The 21,205-nt window shown below is 49.3% G+C and overlaps 1 protein-coding gene across 1 annotated transcript; it reads left to right on the top strand.

The window, feature by feature from the left end:
* The first annotated feature begins 629 nt into the window (after positions 1 to 629).
* Positions 630 to 20,318, top strand: LOC143428788 (bicaudal D-related protein homolog). Its single transcript, XM_076903919.1, has 5 exons — positions 630 to 1,149; positions 15,074 to 15,406; positions 16,472 to 16,641; positions 17,142 to 17,460; positions 18,062 to 20,318. The coding sequence occupies exons 1-5, from the start codon at positions 910 to 912 to the stop codon at positions 18,680 to 18,682; spliced, it is 1,683 nt and encodes a 560-aa protein (XP_076760034.1). The 5' UTR covers positions 630 to 909; the 3' UTR covers positions 18,683 to 20,318.
* Positions 20,319 to 21,205: the final 887 nt, after the last annotated feature.

The following is a 21,205-nucleotide window of genomic DNA, read 5'->3' as shown; positions in this document are numbered from 1 at the left end:
CACGAACGACCGACAACGATAATCGATTTTATTCGGTCGAATTTTCGGAGCAAGTTTCGCGGCTACATCGGCTCCGCTTCGAGTGAATCGTTTTTTGTTTTTATTACGTGGACGAGTGTGCGATGCGACGGGTTCCTGTGTCGAATGCAATTTACGAGAGCGTACGAAAGTAACGCACGCCCGAGGGTGGATTATGTCGGTGAGCGTAATCACAGCTGATCGATTCCGGTGAGGAGGTTTCCAGTGATCGACGAGAGGAAACCTGTTTGGATTCCGATGTTACGTGCACGAGCCGAGTCGAAGGAAAAAGTGAACTTGCACACGGTTCTTGTTATCGCGTACAATATACGTCGCACAATATATCGACGGTATTCGAAGGTGATCGTCGTGACTCACTTATGGATTATCGATCGTTTTGTTATTTAGTTAACAGGCTCGAAGCGTTTTTCGAGTCAACGTGCTCGTTACGCAACATACCTTTCATAAGTAAGAATGATTTAAGGCGTGCGTTCAAACAATTCCCATCGTTCGATACTGTATAATCGATATAAACTCGACTGTGGATATCAATCTTTCTAGAGGAACCAATTTGAAACGAGCTTCAGCGACGCGATTCCTCGATTGTGACATCGGAGATATGCGTTTGCTTCTTAACGTCGATCAATCGCGACACGTGCATCGACTGACGCGCGACGTACGATCCATGTTGCGTCTCTCCGCGGATCGTCTGTGCCGATCGGAGCATTGTTAACAGTACATTGAACGTTTACAAATGGTTTTGACGCGCGGACGGCTGTCCACCTGGTACCGCGTGTGTCACTGTTACGAACGACGATAAAAGTGATCCGTTTGTACGACACGGCGACACTCGAGCGAGAAACGGCGAGCGTAAAACGACTCGCGGTCACGATGCTGCCGAAAAAGGACGGCCAACCGGAGCCGTACGCTCTGGAGGACATGATCTCCGACATTCAGGCGCGGCGAAATTCCCTGGACCACGAGGACCTCGAGGATCCAGTTGAGCTTCTAAAGAAACGAGACAGGGACCTGGTTTTAGCCGCGGAATTGGGCAAAGCGCTCCTCGAGAGGAACCAGGAGTTGACCAGGCAGAGCGAGGCCCTCGTCGAGGAGTATTCGTCCAAATTAGAAGTGAGTATCTACGCAGCTCTATGCCCCGACACGTTGCTCTATTTTTGTCGTTATATCGTTTCGTGGAACGAATTTCGAGTAATAAACTTGCGCCGCTTAAGAGTTTCTTATCTGTTATATCAGTCTATGCCACGGGCGATAAAAGAAAAAGTAGCTGATAATCAGGTGCGATTAAGGTAGCCAAGTTCCACGGGAGGAAAATAAATTTATACGGGACGATAAACTCGGCGGGTAGGCGGTGGGTTTTGTTTTCAAACGAAATCGACGGTGTACGTTTCCGAGCGCGAAGATTGACGACAGCGATTCGCATTGCGTAAAGGGAGATTTTATTAGATTAATCGAGAAGGCGTGGTCTGCGTCTACAGTTCCCACGCGGACCGGTACATACCGTTTCATTATGCTGAAAGCTCGCATTAAGGGAGTCACCGCGTTATCCTGTATTAATAGCACCGAAAACCCGCTAACTGATCCACGAATAACGTTGAATTACGCGGCGATTGCGTGCGAGCGAGTGCGTTAATCTTTAAAAGAGAGCCGAACTCCATTAGAATAAGTATTCAAGTTCACGGAGTGGTTGTTCCTGGTGCAAGTCACTACAAAACGCAATATAACCTTCCTACCATGTACAATTCTCCTCGCGAGCATTGCTTCGACCCTGTTGTTGTAACCATAAAAGCAACGCACGCAGCTTTTTCCATCCGATTTATTAAAGGTTCTCGAAACGGTCATGTGAAAACGATTAGGGTTTGCTCGAGTGCCCACCGCGAACGGCGGCCTATTCATTACCGAGCGGCGATTCGCGTTGCGTGTGCGTGTACCTTCCTGCTGGAAATGTTCGCGTTCTCGTCCTTTCATCTGAAGAGTGAATCGAAAACAAAAAAGAAAAATGAAAGTCGAGGTGGCTCGCGTGGTTGGACGTTTCACCGTAGATTTCGCCGGGAATCGGGCCACGGGGCACGCAGATTCAGAATTTCAAATCCATGCCTTTCGTACCAAAATGGCCGCGATGGGACCAGGGAGCCGCGGCCGCTGGCAAATTTATCCGCGCCGCGGAATGAGAACGTTGACATTGATAAAAGTTATCGTCGTCACGTTCGCCGGTTTCGTTTTTCACCTTGCCGCTTTCGCGTTCGAGGCAACAACGCTTTTGTTCTGGGATGAACGCGCTACTTTTCTCTTTCGATGGTTCCGTTCGGCTGCGATCGACACAAATTTTACGGTACAGAAGAACATAAAAAAAAAAAAGAGAAATATGTGCCATTCCATCGTACTTCACCGCGGTTGGTTTGGGAATTTCACTGGAAATGAGTTTTTCTTCGTTTTCATTGCTAATTTTATCGCCGCTGACTCACTCTCGTGGCTCTCTTATATAACGTTGGATCTCGTGAAAATTTCATTAACGCGATTTCGTTAAATGATAGTCGGTGAAAACCCGAGTTTTTTCCTTCTCTTTTTTTTTCGACGCTTTAAATAGAAACTCGCCGGTCGCAATAACTTACGAATCCTTCTGGCGGTGCATTCATAATTCTCTGGAGTGGTTAACGCAGTTTTTGCAGTGGCTTTCAACGAATGCTTTTTCGTGGAGGAGGCTCACGCGAGAGCGTTGCCACCCGCGGAATCGATACGGAACCGTAACGTCATCCCGGAGCCGGGAAAGCGTGAAACGAACTCGTTTGGGCCACGTAACGATATCAGTTTTTCTGGACACGCGTACACCGCGGAGGGGTTCATCGGGTTCCTTTCTTCGAATTCAACAAAGAAGAGTACCGGTTAGCTGCTGGCACGTACGCTCGTGTCGCAGCAGCGCCGACTCGAGCCACGAAAGCGTGGAAACAAGTCACTTAGGCAACGTAACGTCAAAGACAATGCCCGGCACCACGCTCTGCCTGTCCTCGTACCCGCTTCTTCGTCTATCTTTCCGCGTTTTGCCTGTCACCGTATTTTTGACCTCCGCGGAACACGCCGCGAACGCGCCCCTCCGTGTTCCCCTTTTGTCTTTGATCACAATGCTGGTTCCACATGGCGCTTGGTTCACGCCTCCAAACCGGGATCCAGTTCACTGGGTTACTTCGCGTTTCGACGCGCGTTTTACGAACACCGGGTTAGAAATATTCTTGGTTCCGTTGATAATTGGAATCGCGTTTTACGTTTCAATTTCGTTTCGAAGAAATCACAATAATTAACAGGGCAGAGAGGGAGAGAGACATAACACGCGATCGTAACGATTCTTCGACGTTCGCGATTCTCTTTTATGGTGGCACGCCGCGCATTCCGGAAACGAGTGGGCTTTCGAACGAACGAACCCGCGTACGTGTCTTCCGCCTTGCTTCCGGATCGAACCATTGCACGCGTCAGAATGTTCCGCGGAGATGCATAGATTCTCCAAAGAAGCAGAACATTGAAAAGAAAAAAGAGAACGTAAAATACGACGTTTCACAGGTGGCGAGCTATATTTCACCCGATAATTGCGTGGCAGTAAGTGTCGCGTTGGGCAAATGCCGTCATCGCCTGTATGGTCTGATGCATCGCGTTGATATATCCTCGTGTTTGTTTGTCCGCCTATTCTTTCCTAATTATGCTTACGAACGATCCACGTCAACGTGTATTCCACGAACTAAGGATATTAGAGTGCACCCACGTTCATCATCGACGAAGAAACATCCGTTCGCGCACCACTCCTTCTCTCTTTTCCATTTTTCCCCTCCCCGCCCCTCTTTTTTATGATCTGCTCTTTCCTCTCGAGAGCACCGTTTAATTTCACTTTCACGATGGTCTCCCCGTTCGCAATCTATACTTGATTATGCGCAAACTCGCGCGAACACGCGCAGATAGAAGGTGCTCGCGCGATGCGCAAAGAAGACCGCGCGCCTTCGGTTATACGGGGTATACGATGTTACATTTCCGGATAGTTTAATTAAAGCCGTACGTGTTAATTTCTTTTTTTTCTTCGCTGTTTCGCGTATCCGGCGTTATCGCACGTGCAGTGTATCGTTAAAATTCGGTTACGTAAAGCCTGTAGAAAGCATTTCGGAGCAGACGGTATCCTCGATGCTTCCAGCTTGGAAGTTTCAACTCGTCTTTCTTCGATTTCTCGCCGTTCAATTATGCATAATCGACTGACGAGTAAATGGCCGGTCGATTATGCGTTACCTTGTTCCTGGATGATCGTATTGACTCACGCTGTAGTACGTGGCGGTTATTTAATAGAAATATTGTTGAAACGACTGCACAATTCTACGCTTGAACATTGATTCGCCTATCGAATTTCATTTGTTCCAGTTGCATTGAAATTTTTGTAGTTTCGCATACAAATTTGAACAAAGTTAAGGCTCCAACGTAGCGAGGAAATCTCGTGCGCTATGTAGAGCTCTGGAAACAGCGTGATTTATTTGTTCTAACTGTTTTACAGATAGTTCTGCTAGTTTCATTTTATTGCTGGCTGTTCTACGATGTTAATTAGTATAATTAAGCAGAGATGCATAATAGCTCGTCTGGTCGGGAGAAAAAAATTGTAATCGCGAACGAGAGGTAACAGGATATGCGTACAGGCGTTAAAGCGGTACCGTTTAGTCACGGAAGAGATGTGGAACTGTGAAATTCAGATATCACAGATCCCCGTTGAATCACCGGTGCTATCAATCCAGACGACAACGGTAAAGAGGTAACGTTCCATTCATGTAGATGCAACATGCATTCTGGTTAGTCGCGCGATGCATCGTAAACTCGATTTAAGGATTCCAACCGTTTAATATTCGCGCGGAACGATGTTGTAACGCGTGGTTACTTCATTCACAATAACGAGCAGACTGCATCGCGGTAAAAGAGGTTCGTTGCGCAATAGCGCAGAATTATACCAATCTTCGTACTTTTCGAACATTCCAGATTATCCGTGGTAGCCACGAATCGATGAGGAACGATCAGGATTCGAAGCATCCTGAAGTCGTTCAGAATCTTTGGCCCGCTCGTGCTTTTGGACTCGATGCTTTTGTCGAAAGGTGCGCGAGAGGAGATGTGGGTCAGAGTAGGAATGAAATTGAGCCGTTGATTTTGCCACTCGTTATTGTATAATTGCCGGTCTGAAAGCAGCGGCGGAATAATCGCGGCACCGTGTCGGCAATAAAAAGCGGCACTTACACGGCTGGTACAGCCGAGATCTAGAAAGCCGAGATTCCACGAGCACCTCGCAGCCGGCGACCTGGGAATCTCGGGCGCGTGAATTGCACGATCTGCCTGTTTGCTCGCGCGGTTCGCGCTTATTCCTCTTGGTAAAAATTCAGTTCACCCATTAACCTCGGGATAATTAGGCGCGCGATACGCACATTGGCGTGGGTTCACCACCCTTCTGTTTAAAAATTGTCGAGGTTTTTTACGACGGTGCGTTCGTTCTACGCGTACGTAACGCGGTTTTCTTCTTGCATAAAAGCCTGGAGCGGCAATGTTTTCCATCTGATGTTCAATTTATCCAGGCTCCGCAGTTATTTGCAGACGTTGTTAGCAAAAGCGTTGACGCAGGAACAAGGAAACGGGTCTCCGCAGGTGGTAATGGCCGGGTAGCAAAGTCTCGGATGATCCAAGCAGACATTGTAACGCAATTACGTTTATTGTTCACGAATTCGATGAGAACTTTCAACGGTCCATTATACAATCCTTTGGGACCGCGTGAGAAAGTACTTTGCCGCGGAACAAGCCAGTATATTCCTGGTTGGTTCCGCGCCTATGACGCGAAGCTTTCGTCGAGCCCCTGCTACGTCGCTAATATTGCCAGGAAAGTGCCTTCGTGAGATCGTTGTTGGCCGATTAGCCGGGGATCCACGGTCTTCCATGCCTTTCCCTCTAAATATCTATCGCATTTTCCCTCGAGAGCCCAACAGGTTCTCCTTTGTCGGTGGTAACCAGACGCGAAACGAGCAGCTTTTCACAATCGGATTCTCAAGTAGATTAATACGGCTAGCCGGTTGCCTACCTGCCCGTGTTTGGATTCCCGTGGCGGGTTTCTCGCTAGAAATGTCCCGAGGGAAGTTTGCTCTTCACAAAAGACCTCCCCCCTCTGAGTCATACGAAATTCGTCGACGGGTCTTCGCAGCGTAATATTTCCCCTCTCGTTTCCGAACGTTTGACTCTCGTCTCTTATACCTGGCAACGCTCCGCACGTGAGAACGTGCCCGAGATAAACGAACGAAGCCAGTCTTAATCGAGGAGATTAGCAATGGAACTCTGGGATAAATGGCGTTCAATTGACGCAACTGGTTGATTCCGGGAGGCAGACACAATGCGAGACAATTTCCACAAAAAGGGAAATTAATATTTCTGCCTTGCATTATAGTTATGGTTCCCAGACGGGGTCAGGCCTAATTGTTGTAGAACAAGCAGCCGCTTGCAACAGCGCGGTTCGATGTCTAGACGAACGTGAAACAGACCGGAAGTCCGTGTAAAATCGTACGATGCTATCCTCGAGGCACGTTCTACCCTCTTTCCTCGGTTTGTTTGCAGCTTCCATCGGTAAAAAGATGAATTGCGAATTGCGTACGTCTTGGCGTCTTGCGTTCGCTTCTTCAACGCTGTGAACGCAGCTGGAGTATCAGCGTTCCCTTCCTGGTGATAATTCGCAATTGTTATCGCAGGAAGTTCATTGGAGAAATGAGCAGCCTTGGTCCCATGCGCTGTGCGTCTGTGAACGTCTTTCCCTGGCAAGAGGTGCAACAGTATAGCGAAAACTTTTAACGACGCCAGGGAAACTCGAGCCAGAAGAATACTCGTGTTCTCAACAGCGCGCACTGAACAACCGTCGTTGTGCGCTAGGAACTTAACCCCGAGGAGGAACGATCAACCAGCTAAGATTTCCTCTTTCTTTCTACCCTTTCTATCCAGCTATTAATTCCTTCAAATAGAACTGTATAACTTTTTGTACAAAATACGATGTCGTTTGCGGTGGCGAATTCAGTGGGGAACTGAAACCATGTACTTCGCTGGAACCAGGCCAGTCGCCGCGATATTAAATCTCCACAAAACCCAAGTGGTTTCAACCAAGTCCGAGGGGATCTCACGCGATCAATTGCCGTCTAACACGTCGCAGAGACCCTGGACCCCGTCGGCTCAACCGTTCGACGGATTCTTGTCCTTTTTCCTGTCGGTCGTTTATTTCCAGTCGCGAGCCAGGCGTGTTTCTATGTGTCGAATCATAAAGCCGTGTCATTATACCCTATTAGAGGCCTGGCAGGGTACAAATTGAACGCAATTGGTGGTACAAAAAAAGCGATACCACTGGCAGGACGCTGAACGGGTGGACGGGCAAGAGACCGTCGACGGTCGAAAAAGTTGAACGCGGTTTGTCACGAAACAGGCTAGTTAGGAGCACCGTACCGTTAGACGGAAACTCTGACTGTTTGTTTTCAATCTTGTTACACCTCGTTCGTTATCTTTCCCCATTGTTCGGCTGGTTTCTCGATGGATACTGCCCGTACAGAGCAGCGAATGTACGCGCGGCTGCGCCCGCTCCACGAGCAATTTCCCCGCGAACGACTCGAGACGCGGTGAAATTGATTCGACGCTGAACCTATGCTCTCGCAAATGCACCGTGACGTTTTAACGAGATCCACGGATTTGGCTACCGTGAACGCGGCTGGTACAGGATAGAGGTTGATGCTCGGTACGCTAGGAAGGAAGGGGTTGCTACCCGCCCCACGCTATGTGCGAGTAGCGTCGTATCGTATCTTGAAAAAGTGTTCTCTGCGCGTTGCTCGGTAACGCAGATTTTCTATTACTTCAGGTTTTGAGTTTCACCTGTGGTCAGGGATCGACGTGTCCATTAAGTAGGTCGAGATTGTAGGTGCGAGGTATTTGAAACGTTAAACTTGAGGAGGGAAAATCTCAGAATATTGGCGACTCGAGCGAACCCTGAAGTTCTAGCGTGTCTCGCAAAACGAGAAGCAAAGGCAGAAACGTTCTCAGACTCGGTTGGGAAGCGACTCGCGTGCAAGTCACTACGGAATCGCCTCTTTCCTTCCACGGCGGTACGTTTCCACGTTGATTCGATTGTACTCGCGCGAATCCGGACCGCCGGTTTTTCCTTGGCTCTCGTAATAGTCACACGGCCGCGATGCGTGCATAAAGTGCGTGCACTCTCACCTGTCGGTGTCCAATGACGATTTGAAACGGGAGATCGGTACGCTCGTTTCTCGAGCCGCGGTTTACCGCTCGGGGGACCATTGTAAAACAAGATGGCGATTATTCTCGGTGACACAGCCGTTCTGACTCGTGACTGCTTCCCACGATTTCAGCCGATCACGTCGATCGGCGAGTAGATCGTATGCCAAAGCGGTTCCAGACCGTGGACGAAAACATCTTTCGTTTTGTATTGTCACCTCGGTTGTCTCGTTTTAGTTTAGCGTCGATTTGCCGATGATCGCGTACTAGACGTGTGCTATTTTAGAAACCAAAGCGCGTCAGGTGTCGCCTTGCTTCTTCTTCTTCTTCTACATGATATTCTACACCGTCGTGGACTTGGTTTCGCGATCGCAATTGTCTTAACGAGCCTCTCTAATTAATCCAAACGATAATTTATCGTCTCTCAGTCACGCGCGGCAAACAGGTTGGCGCATGGTGTTTATCGTTTACGATAGTCTGCCGAATTTTCGACTTCCGATTGGTCGACTCACCTCGTATTGTCATTCGACTGCCACGATAAGATAAAACGCGCCGCACGAAGAACATTCGTACTTGCTCAGATCGCGGCACAGCCTTGATACGTTTCGAAAGGCGCGCGAGCCGCGAACTTTTTCATTGCTCAATGCCGTTTTAATCGCCGGTGAGTCACATAAGTTTTGTAAACAATAATAGTAGCCGCGAAACAATATGGCCGGACGGCGACTGTCTCCGCGATGGCGATTGCGGCACAGCACCTCGCCTTCGGCTTGCCGTAATCGGCCACTAATCTCGTTAATCGTGTACTTGGCTGCTACTTTCGTAGATTCAGCAGATAATTGGTAGCCTCGTTTCCTAAGCAACAACGCCGATTTACCGCGGCGAACGCCGCCGACGATGCCTCTTCTTTTATCCACGGACGAACACCGATAATCGATCGCAATTCCACCGGCAATTGCAGAATGTACATACATATGTATACACGCGTTTTATCAGCATCTTTGCGCAATTTCAACGGGAGCCTTCTGCTCGGTAAATCACTTAATAACGGTCGCGATCTCGGGCGCTGATTGTTCCCGCAGATTCACCACCGTTAAAGATAGTCATTAATAAACGCATTGTATTCGCGTTCCCGCAGCGATCTCGTGATCCACTTTCTATCTGTAAAACATCATTTTCCCCAACGTCGACAAAGGTATATATATATACTTGTAAACCTGTGCTCAACGTTTTCGCTCGTATTTCCAGTTTCGACACGTGCCAACAAACTGGTCGTCGAAGCCAAATCGAGTACCGATACAGGGGCTACTCGCTCTGTCGCCACATTTCCCTGGCAGACTTCGCCTACCCGTGTTCCACGTACACGTTTTATAACAAAATTACGCAATATCTCGTTTGCGTACCGCAAGATTTCGCTACCTCGCTTCGCCGATAGAGCCCAGTGAACGTTCGATCGCGAAAATGATTCCAGTCGGTGGCACCTCGGAGCAACCATCCAGATCCAGCCGTGGAATCGAGTTAAACGTTCGCTTACGTAAAACGATAACGCGATAGCAAAGTTGGTTGGACCGTTATTCGGTACATTGTGCGCGTAATTAAGCAACACAACAGGTCTAGCGAGCCACTAGTTGCCAGTCAGATTATCGGGTATCGATGAAGTAACAATGACGCTCGACCGATGCATCGCAGCTGATTAAATATTCACTGGGGCTCTAATTACACGAGGCGTTCGTTTATGCTCGATAGTTGAACAAATACATCGGCTCGTTCGATCTGCGTCTTAGAGTCGCGTGAACGCGGCGCGATACACTTCTTTGCGAGGTGTTCCGTCAGGGATTCGAGGTATCTCGAGTCGAAGAAGTCTGGCGAGATGCTCGTCAGAGCCAAATGTGATCGAACGAGAGTCACGCCTCGATCCAATTAACCGCTCTTTTCTCGACGAAGCGGTATCTTGACCGTAATAGCACCGGAGAAATTACGCAACGCTTAAAACCGATCGCCACGGGTTTCCTTTGCTCGCGACCGAGGTAACGCTCGTGGACGCGTCCCACTCTGCGGTTGCTCGATCGTTGGTGCTCTCCGCCAAAAGCGAAGACATTAACGTTCCGCTTTTCTTACCTGTTGCCAGCTAAATTGAATTTCGTATCTGGGAGAATGGCAGTTTTTCTAATGAAAATTTGCTCGGAGGATTTCTACGAACTTTCCTCGGGTTCCTTGAATTTCTCGATCGTTTGCGCAGCTCTCCTGCTGCGTACGCTTTTTTGGTGCCGCTAGAACTTTTATCTATTCAACAAAAATTTCGAGGCTACACACCGAACAACGATAAACACGAACTAATCTGTATGCCGTTGCTTCCAAACGACTCATTACGCGTACCGTGAAATATTGCATCTATGCAGCTGTCTGTTTCCTTGCACGTTCGCTTGCGTAAAAACCGAGAAGACCTTCCGGTAAATATTTGTATTCGTTGAAACCAAAAAAAAAAAAAAAAACACAGCGCAGCGACCGATTTTACACGGAATTCCTTACCGTTGGTGCACGTTTACACAACCAAATAGCATAACTTCTATATTAATCGCGTGCCTTTCAAAATTCGATCCAATGTTCCACTTGGGCCTCCACGATGTATTCCACGCATTCCGTTTCAAGTCCAAAGGTCACAGCACTCGAATGCAGCGCAACAGTGAAAGGTGCGCGATGATTTTTCAAACGATACCTACGTATCCTTTTTTGTTTTCCTACTTTTTCGTTCGTTAATCTATCGTTTCGTCGTGACGCAACACGCGGATGGATCTCATTATTGCGATACCAGCCGATCATTGCGACCATTTGGGTTCGTCACGGGCCATCGCCGTTTCATTACGAGCCTCCCTGCTCCGTTCCTGCTCCTCCTCCTCCTCTGACGAAGGCTCGCTTCGCATAATCGTTTTCCACCGAGGGAAAGTGAACGAGAAACAGCGCAACGCCGAGAACCAGAGTCGCGGCGAGCTCCACTGGGTCACCGCAAACTGTAACGCCAATTAAACCACCATTATGCTGATCTTTCCATTTTTTCGTACGATCCTTCGAACGTTCAACACGCCCGCTAGTTGAATTTTTTGATAACTCGCACCTGACTCACGTTTACGATATGCACGCCAGTCAAGCTGCTCGATAATGCACGAGCGATTAGCCGTGCACGAGTCGATCGCCACTTTATCTAGAATCGTTAATCTAAAAATGTTCGAACGGTAAAATACGCGCCTTGTACTATTGCGTACTTAAAACATTAGCAGAGAACGGTACGCGGTTGCGATTTGTGTCAACGCTCTCGTTAGTCACCTGTAATTAGGATGCAATTACGAAACCGCGTCTCTGCTCCTCGCGTTTCTTTACGTCTTTATTACGTGCCAGGGGGTGGCATTTCCAGCTTCTCGTCGCGATGCTCGTCGTTTGTACGAGCGACACGAGGCTGGTCGAATGCAGAGGATCGTTGGTTGCTGGAAACGGTTTTGCGGGAAGCTCTTACTGGTAGCCGCGTGTAATTAGATTAGACCTGGTACGAAAATTGCCTCCGCAACGAGGAAGGAAACGGCGGGGATTGCTACACACGGTAAACAGCTCGCCGTTTGTCATTCTCGCAATTGGTTAATCGTTAAAGCTCGTAAAATCCGTGACCGTTTAGAGGAAACGGAATTATGCAAACATTTCGATCTCCTCCGTGGAATTGGAGTTTAGAAACTGCGGTTAAAGAGAGCGACGAGAGCCTGGTACGGTGCATACGAGATGGATGACGGTCATTCCGTACGAAGGGAACCAGCGAGCGTGTTCTGGGTTGGAGTAATGTCGCGTGGTCGGCCGCGGGCACGATGAATCGAAGATCCGCGGGTATTCGTACTCGTCGTTACTCGCTATTCACTTTACTTCCTCGTTTCCGTTGCATACTTCCCTTTCTAGCGGGCGGATGTCTGTTTCTTCGAGCAGAAAGCGACAGGAGCCCGACCATTAACGTGGAAGTCCGATAATGGGCGCCGGAAGATGTATCGCCGGCCACGGCTGTGTAATTACAATAATCTCTCTGTCCGTGGATGTTTTTCCCTGTTGCGTGAGGAAGTCTTATTATTCGTATCGTGAGAAACGGCAAAAGTGGTCGCTAAGAGTGTCCTCGACGAAAAATCCGTTTGATGCACGCTCGTGTCAACAGCGATTTCGGGATACTAAAGACACCTCGCGAAAGGGTAGAATGTATGTAGAACGTATGTAACAGGCAAGGATCTTTCACGCATCTCCTGGCTATTAATTTAATTCTGTAATAAAACTATTTCGCCAGGTGGTATCGTTAACGAAGACGTTGGCTTCGATGTCGAAAGAGCGAGAGAGCAGACGAGGATCGAACAGGATTCCGTGACTCAACCGATACGCGGAGCTTGTCGATCGCGCGCTTTTACACCGATAGGGAATCGGTATGCAATTATCCGTGCTGGTCGGCTCGTGGACACGGATTAGTAGCCACAGCCGAAAGTAACAGATGCTCGAGTTTGCAAAGAGGATGGAGTGCACGTAATGCCTGCCTATCTATGATTCATCCCTCGCGGTATTAGCCACGATTGATAGCGAATCTGGCTTAGGATTTGCACAGTGCGAACATCGGTGTTATCGATGGCGTTTCCGCGATAAAAAAATTTCTTGCACGCGGGAAGAAGAATGGAATTGAAATCCAAACGCAACGATGCCAAGATACTCTTCGCGGAATCGTCGATTTGGAAACATTAAACGAGTTTCAGAAAACGCAACGGCGTTCCCTGGAGCGCGTTGGTATCACGATTGACTGCGAAACCGGCAGAATCGGAGCAAGAGTTGTATCGGAGAAGGGGATGAGGATTCGTGACTCATGGATCTCCGCTGGTTGCGGTGTTACCTCATAGAAAAAAGCGCGCACGCGTTTGCCTTTCCAGTTTCTGCCTCCGGTTCAGGCGCGTCTTACACTTTTACCATATCGTCTCCATGTACCCTTCTCCTCTTTCCCACTTCCGCGTCTCTTTCTCGCCTCTTCGCGCATTCAGACGGAGTTGCACTCTCGAGGAACGATACGTGTAATTTGTGGGAAGCATAAAATTCAGGTGAAATGTCCGCGCGATCGAAACATCCTGTTACTCGAATGTCGGACGACGATTGAGGAAGCATTTCGATGTTTTTAAAAAGCTGTCGCTTTCTTTTTCACGTGAACTCAGCTGGTAGGGATGTAATTAGGGAATATATAATTCATACGAATTTCACGATCGAATCGTTCGGCCTCGAACGATCTTCTCGCGATCCAACGACACCACCAGCCGTCGGGCTTCGTCGACGATCGGTCGATGAGTAACCACGGGATACCAAGGCCGTGTATACACCTTCTAGCTCGATAAACTCTACCAGCCGCGCGATTGTTTGTGCGCGCGTCTGCATTACGGACGCTCGCGAGCCCATCGCTATTCGCACCGCGAAATCGTATTCCGGGATTGCGTGAACGCAATCGAATTAAAATTCAACCGTTTTTCTGCTAACCGAGCACTACGTGAGCCTGCCTTTCGTTTGCTCGGAGCAACGATGCAATAACAGAGCACGCGATCGGTCGCTTCCTACACCCTCGATGCCCACGATTTATGATCGAACGGTAACAATCGGTATCGAAACGCGTGCCGTTCGATTGCAGCATTCAATCGTTATCGATTTCGGATAGAACCGTGTTAATGGACGTTTGAAATGTGTCTTAAGTAATGATCGACGAGCTGGATCATACTTCACGATCATGAGATTAACGCGAATGAAAATTATTATATTTCAACGAGAAAAGTAGAAAGTTGTCCGCCAGTAATGTACGCGATACCAGGTTAGAAATTAAACGAGAGTAACGTTTGGACGCGTAAAATTACTTATTGTTGGTGGGCGGTCGAAAGGAACGATTCGGAGCAAACTGGAGGAATCGAGACGCGTAACCTTTCCAGCGTCCGCGATGATGAAACCCGTTCTGGAGCTTTAGCTGCAGTTACGAAACAGCCAAACATTGTCCTTTCACCGGATCCTCGTAGGTCTCGAGCAACCGCGTCAGCGGTGAACCTGGGAGAAGTAGGCGAGCGTCGTCGTTGGTCGTCGCTCGCTCACTCGCCGTGACTCACCGGACGGCGAGCCTTTTTAAGATTCGTCGGGCGACTCCGGTAGCCGGTGAAACGAGCGGAGAATTTCGAGAAAGGAGAGACGGCGCGGAGAATTCTGTTTTTTCGATATCGCAGCCAGGGACGTTTGCGGTAGCCTTCGTAGGTCGGTGGCGTTGCCGCGAGGTCGAAAGTAGTCAAGCGGTTCGCGGGTTGCCTGGCTTTTAATACCGCGTTGAGGTTCACCACTGTTGCAGTTTGTTTTCCGGTTTTTTTTTCCTTCTTTCGTTGCCTCGACGTTCTTTTCTCACGGCTTTTCTCGACTATTCGAACCTCCTTTATCACTACACCTGTCCAGAGACGTTCACTTTTGTTCGATTAGCAGTCGTATACCGTTATTGATAAGTACTCCGTCATCCATCGAGTATTATTTAAAAGACAAATGGAACAGTTGTCTTTGAAAATTGACTCGTTGTTCGATGAGAGGAATGGTTGCGTGGGTGATCGAGTACTCTCGAGCGATAGTCCAATTATCGTCGGGGCGTATAGACGAGTCTAACTCCAGTGTTTCACCACGTGCCTCGACGAAAAGTTTCGCCGTCAGAGTCGGCTAATTGGCTTCCATCGATCCCGCGTAATAGCCTTAACGTTCCCGTCGTTTGTTTCCGCAGAGTCTGGAACAAGAGAGGCATCTGCTACGGCGACGACTCGAGGAGGCCAGGGGCGAGAACGAGGCGAGAATCCTGGAGTTGCAGGCGGACGTGGAGACGCTCAGAAGTCAATTGGAGGAGCAGAATGAGAGAGCGAGGAGGGCGGAACGCGACCAGGCGACCCTTGTCGCGGAGCTCACCGCTCAGAACACGAGGCTGGCCGATCAGTTGAGGGAGGCAGCGAAACAGGAAGAGCAACTGCTCATCGAGGTCAAGGTGCTCAGGGAAAAGTGCGCCCTCAGGAGTACCACGCTCCAGGATCACGTCAGCAGCCTGGAGGTTCTCAGGGACGAGGTAAATTAATTGTTTCCGTGCTCGAACTCTACGGGCGAACATCGAATCGCGTACGCTAGCACGTTTCTCTTTATTTCTGTTTAGCCTGCAAGTCGGACGTGTCAGATCGCGCGAAATTCGCGCGTGGAACGAAAGGAGACACTCGAACGATTTCGTTCGATGTTCCGTTTGATTCGACGTGTCTGTAGTATCTGTACTCGACGTTTGTCTTCCGCGTACAAATTATTCTGGGAACAGAGCCGGCCGTTTACCGTTGCGACCGCGGTTTAATGGATATTGTTCGCTGTTGGGGAACTCTGAATATGCATGACCCCGACGGTATCAATGGGCCGTGTACGAGCGTCTAAATCGTGGCGGGTCGCGAACGGAAACCGCGTAGCCGTGAGAAGTTCGCGTCGGCTCTGCCAGACGGATGGCGAAAAGGTCGACGAGTCGTGACCCTCGTGGATCGGCTTCGCCTGCCCGGCCTTCGCGCGCGCCCTTTCTTCTCCCCTTACACGTGGAGAACTCGAATTTCAGGAAGCGCTCGTCGCTCGCGTAATGCACGCGTTACGTCGTCGTTATCGATTTCAATGAAAACGCGACGCAATCGAAAAGGTGCCCTCAGCGAGATCGAGGGATGACCTTCGACGTAAAATCGACGACCCTGCGGAACGGTCGCGAGAAATCTGGTTCTTCTAGCAATGAAACAGAACGAACGGCGTTCCCTTTCCCGTATCCATTACAAGGACGCGTAGAAAGAAAGGAGAGATACGCCCCAGCGTAACAGAAAATCGGCACAATAACAAGAAAGATTCCCAAAGCCTTCGTTTCGCTAATTAACATACTACCGAGTCCCATTCTGCGATCGATTGTGTATACGTGCCAGTTTCCCTTCGTGCGAGAACCGGAAACACGCGCTCTCTAAGGTCATCTCACGTGCACGGGACGTAAGCGCGAACGTACGCGGGAAAGTAGACGGAATCGCGGACAAATCGGCTTACCGATTGGTAGAGGAGGCCGAGGATATAACGAAATCGAATAAAAGGTAAAGCCAGTTTATGGATAGCCTCGGCGTGTTCCCAGGTGCAGCTGGTGTCCGCGCAGAGAACAGAATTGGAGAGAAGGTCCTTGGAGCTGCGCGAGGAAAGGGCGAGAGCGATGGCTGCTCTCGAGGAAGCCGAGGATAGAGCCACGGCCTTGGAGCGGCTCAGCCACGAGGCAGAATATCGCGCGAAGCTGGCCGAACAGGAGAGGTGAGGTTTACTGTCTCGCGATTTAATAGTCTCCGATAACGTAATATGCCTACGTAACGGTTGGGCGACTATCGCCGCTCGCTACAAACATATGGAAGTCTTAGGAGACAATTTTCGCGTATCCGAACGTCGCTGTTCTCCATTCTAGCCACTTACGTGCCAGGGAAGAGACTAGTACTAACCTTTGAACCGCCCTAAATTCGTAGAAACTTGAGACTGTACTACTTTGAGAAACCAATTAACATACATCTTACTTGCGAACTAAAATCAATTTGTGCTTGAAAGCTTCAAACTCGACTAATCCCTCCGCCTTGACTCGAACGCAGAACCCTCGAGTCTCTTACGATCTTTGCGCACGGGAAACGTTCTTCTGTCTCGTTACTTCGCAGAAGGTTATCGAGTTCCGCTCGCAGCAATCCAGCTGTATACGTAAACGTAGACTGCGGTCCGTTCGATTCAGTCGAGCGCGATTGATCGTATGATCGACGCGTGTTTCGCAGGGACGAGCTGGCGGCGACGTTGGCGGCCATCGAGGCGGAAAGGAGAGGCAGATCCGGGTCGATACAGAAACCACCCAGGTCCTTGCAGGCGGAGATGGAGTGCGAGGAGAGCGGAAGCTCGCTGGGCGAGCAGGAGGACCTGCGCGCGGAGGTGGCCAGGGCGACCAAGCGGCTGAAGGAGCTGTGCGTCCATCTGAGACGGGGGGAGGACGATTCAGGGTTGCAGAGCGATTGCGACGAGTCCATGCTCGTGATCGTGAACAACACCACGGAAGCGGAGGAGACGAACACCGGCGGACAGGAGACACTGGCCAGCTCGGTAAGGGACCCGCGTAACCCGTCCCCTTTGTTCTGCCACTTCCGGTTTTGCGGCGTGCCCGATACCAGGGGAATACCTCGAGCGCCCACGAAAACGTAGCCGGACGTGGGCCCCGTTCAACGATCGGAACAATCGTTTTGCGATCGTAGATAACGAATCGAGCGTGACCGATATGTTTTCCGTAGTTACGCTTGCATCGGATCGTAACGCACGCTCTCGTTTCCGAGTACCATACACGGTGCGTCCATGTAAAAATCGTAGTGCGATCCGAAAACAATTGATCGTCGACATCGTTATCGCGAAATAACAGCGCGCCGCGTGGAGAGAATACGTTTTCAAGTACAATCCAGCGTGAAAAACAACAACTGCTCAAACACGGATGCTTCGTACGTTACGTTCTAATACAGCCGTCGGGTATTTGCGAAGTCTGTTTGCACGATCGCTTTAATTCAACACGGCCCGATAAGAATCGTCGCAGCTCCGCGCACGACAGAGATATCTGAGCCGCGATCGATTCGAGCACCAACGGTATTGTGCTCGCGACGAGCACCTCTCGCCATATGTTCGTTGTACGACGCGGTCTCTCTTTTATTTTCCGCAGGCTAGTTGTCCCGGTGCTTTGCTGGAGCTGGTGGAGGAGGTTCACAACTTGGCTCTCTCGGGGCGAGGTGCACCGGGCGAGCTTGGCCTGGCCGTGGAGCTTCACAGGGTGCGGGAGGAGCTGGAGCAGACGAAGGAACAATGGAAGCAGACGCAAGACGAGTTGAAGAGGCGCGGTGAGGCGTTGCTGGACATGACCAGCAAGCTGAGCGTGTGCGAGGCAGAGCTTCGCGGCGTTAAGGAGGAACGCGACAGGGCTCGCGACGATATGGAGCACTCGCAGTTGACCAAGGACGAGGTTCTGGCTCAGGCGTACAAGGTCAGGGACCAGGCTGTGGCCAGGAAGAACAGGGCGGAGGTGGAGCTCGCGAAGACGAGGATAGACGTTCTCCAGGCGGACAGCCAGCTGATGGAGGCGATCCAACAGAAGATCGAGCTCAGCCAACAGCTGGAGCAATGGCAAATGGACGTACAGTTGCTCTTGGACGAGCATGTGCGTACCAAATTGATGCCTCTCACGAACTCTATCACGTCTCCGAACTCGGAGAACCAGGAAATCGTCGCGCCGGCGAGGAAGAAGAGGAGCACTGGCTCGTCGAAGAAGATGTTCGGTCTGTTTTGACGAAAGTGACTGTTCGCGTGAGGTCTGTTTACGCGAAACGGGGATGAAACGAAGAGGTACCGATGAACACGGTGAGAGAAGAAGACTGCGCCCGAGAGGATGATTCTTTCGACATGGCGTCAGCGTTTAGGGACCAGTCGAGATCGCTCGTCTCTCCATTTCGAGCTTGAAGACGGACTCCTGATCCGGATTTGAACGGCGAACCCACCACGGAAGGCGTTTTGCGCGCGTCGGGTTTTACAATTTGCGTAAACCGACAGGATGTACGTTCTTGTTCCGTTTTACGACACCGCTCGTTTCTTCGGGGGCAAGATCATGAGCTCTTGCGTCGACCTTGCGTACGATTTTTATCTTTCTCAGCGTAGATTTTCGTGAATATTCCTGACAATAGATTTAAACTATCTTCTCGTTTTCGTTTTTCTCTTTCTTTGAATCTTTGAGGGTACATTGCGACACTTGTTCGATTCTGATGGAACGGAAGAAAGTCTCTTCTTCGTGGACGTTCGAACGACGCGTCGAGCAAAGGAGAAAAGTGCCAGTCGGCGGAGAGTAAAACGATTACTTAATAAGGAGATCACGATGAAGCGTGGACGTTTCTTCCCCGTTCGCGGGGAACGTCTGGTCATTCTGGTAATCGCGGAACGCCTCGTTACCACGACAAAAAAAACGATCTCTAGTGGCGTCTCCTCGTAAAGATCTCGCGGTTACAAGCTGTCGTTGTTACAAGCGATGAGCTTTAAGCGAAAAGCCGACTTCCTCGTTGTCGAAGAGACGTCGTCGATCGCTTCTCAGTTCGCGGCTGTAAATAAGTAAAAATAAGACGTTTGTGATAGACTCGTGTGTCTTGCGCTAGCTTTTACCAGAGCGAAGTTTCTTTAGTCGTTGATTGCGATACGGTCACGTACGTATGTATACATTTTATCACTGTTACGATGAATTTATATAAGACGGCGTTATCGTCGTTACATTGGCTACAGGGTGATCGATTGGAAACGAGGTGCGAATTTCAATTCAACTCTGAATATAATCGGAAGATTCTTTTTCTACGGCCTACATTCGCCTGTCTTGTCTTTTCTATTTTATCTTGAAACGTCGATGACTGTAACATTAGTTAGTCCGTCCGTCCGTCCGATCGAGTGGACCATGGAGATTATGTGGAACACCTCGAAAGTCGTAGAAACGAGGCGAAAAGGAATGAAAATGTTACCGTTCGGTGGTGAAAGCCGATCGACCCAGCTGCGACCTTACGGCTTTTTACACGATGACAGTGCAATGTAACACCGCTACAGAAATTTCATGTTTCTCTGTTTTCTTTTTCTTTCTTTTTTTTTCCACGTACGTTCGCGTCGGTCAACCGTGACGATGTTCCTCGACATTCTTTTTCTCTTCATTTCCAGTCTGAGCGCTTAGCTTTAATCAACGATCGGTGTTAAGTAACAACGAAGCGGTTGCTCGCGGATCACTCGACGCAACCGCGTTCGCCGCCTGTGCTCGCGAGTGCGGCAGCTTACATTGTAAATTAAAACAGTAACCGGCGAGCTGAGCAGCTCGTCGAGGTTGTACGATAATTGTGTGATTCCACCTGATCTGAACGATTGTGACAACATATTTATTTAATAAAAATCTGTCTTACGGATCCACCGTCTCCTTGAGTGATATAATCGCGACTCAGCGACAACACGAGGTTTCCATCCGAAGCGAGAGTCGCTTAAGCGTGGAAACTGTTAAGATCGCATTGACAACGTGATTGAAAAGAAACAAATAGGCATTTATTCACAAGAGGCAGGTGTAGTTACAGTAGTTTCATTTCTGTCGCTTTTATATATATATTTATATATATATAATATGTATATATACGTATATATATATAATAGTATTCTCACGTCCGTTTATAATTATCGATCGGTCCAACTACGCAATATAAATGGGCATGAACAATGGGGGAGGGGGCGGGTGCATACAAAGTGTTTTTTTTTTTTTTTGTCATCTCGTACGCTCTAAAACGACGCGTGGACTCGCGTCGATTATTACGAAACGCGTCCGCTCGGTGTTCCATCGTCTCATACCTTTTTTTCTTCTTCTTTTTTTCTCTTCCTCTCCTCGCTACTTTTAGAACTTGTTCTCGCCTCGGAAATACGCGCGCGCGCGCTGCGAGATTCTATTCGACGGTGAAGAACGAACACGAGCGAAAAGTTTCGTCGTCCAAACGTACCAAGTAGAATCTCGTCGGCCTCCTCCCGGGCAATGATTTCGCGCGACGCTTTGAAGCCGATCCTCGCGTGAATGTATATATGTATGTTCATTGTTTTTTCTTTTTCTACTCTTCGTCTCCTCTATTCTTTGTGTTTTCTCGCGTTTTCTATAGCAATCGGTGGCAACGATAGCTCCCTCCTTTTCCTCTCTTATTTTAGAATATCCCTATTAGTTACGCCACAAGACGGCGACGGCGAATTCCCTACGCTTGTACTCGTTTCTCCATATCAACGCGACGAATAGTGATAGGTGACAACAATAGAATTAACA

Source organism: Xylocopa sonorina, chromosome 11 (assembly GCF_050948175.1).
Source record: "Xylocopa sonorina isolate GNS202 chromosome 11, iyXylSono1_principal, whole genome shotgun sequence".
Taxonomy (NCBI): domain Eukaryota; kingdom Metazoa; phylum Arthropoda; class Insecta; order Hymenoptera; family Apidae; genus Xylocopa; species Xylocopa sonorina.
Note: the sequence above shows the minus strand (reverse complement) of the source record. Positions and strands in the feature narration are given on the sequence as shown.

Coding starts and splice junctions, on each gene's coding strand:
- LOC143428788 (XM_076903919.1), top strand. CDS start 910: ATGCTGCCGAAAAAGGACGGCCAACCGGAGCCGTACGCTCTGGAGGAC. Junction 16,642..17,141: donor AAGCTGGCCGAACAGGAGAG/GTGAGGTTTACT, acceptor CGTGTTTCGCAG/GGACGAGCTGGCGGCGACGT. Junction 17,461..18,061: donor AGGAGACACTGGCCAGCTCG/GTAAGGGACCCG, acceptor TATTTTCCGCAG/GCTAGTTGTCCCGGTGCTTT.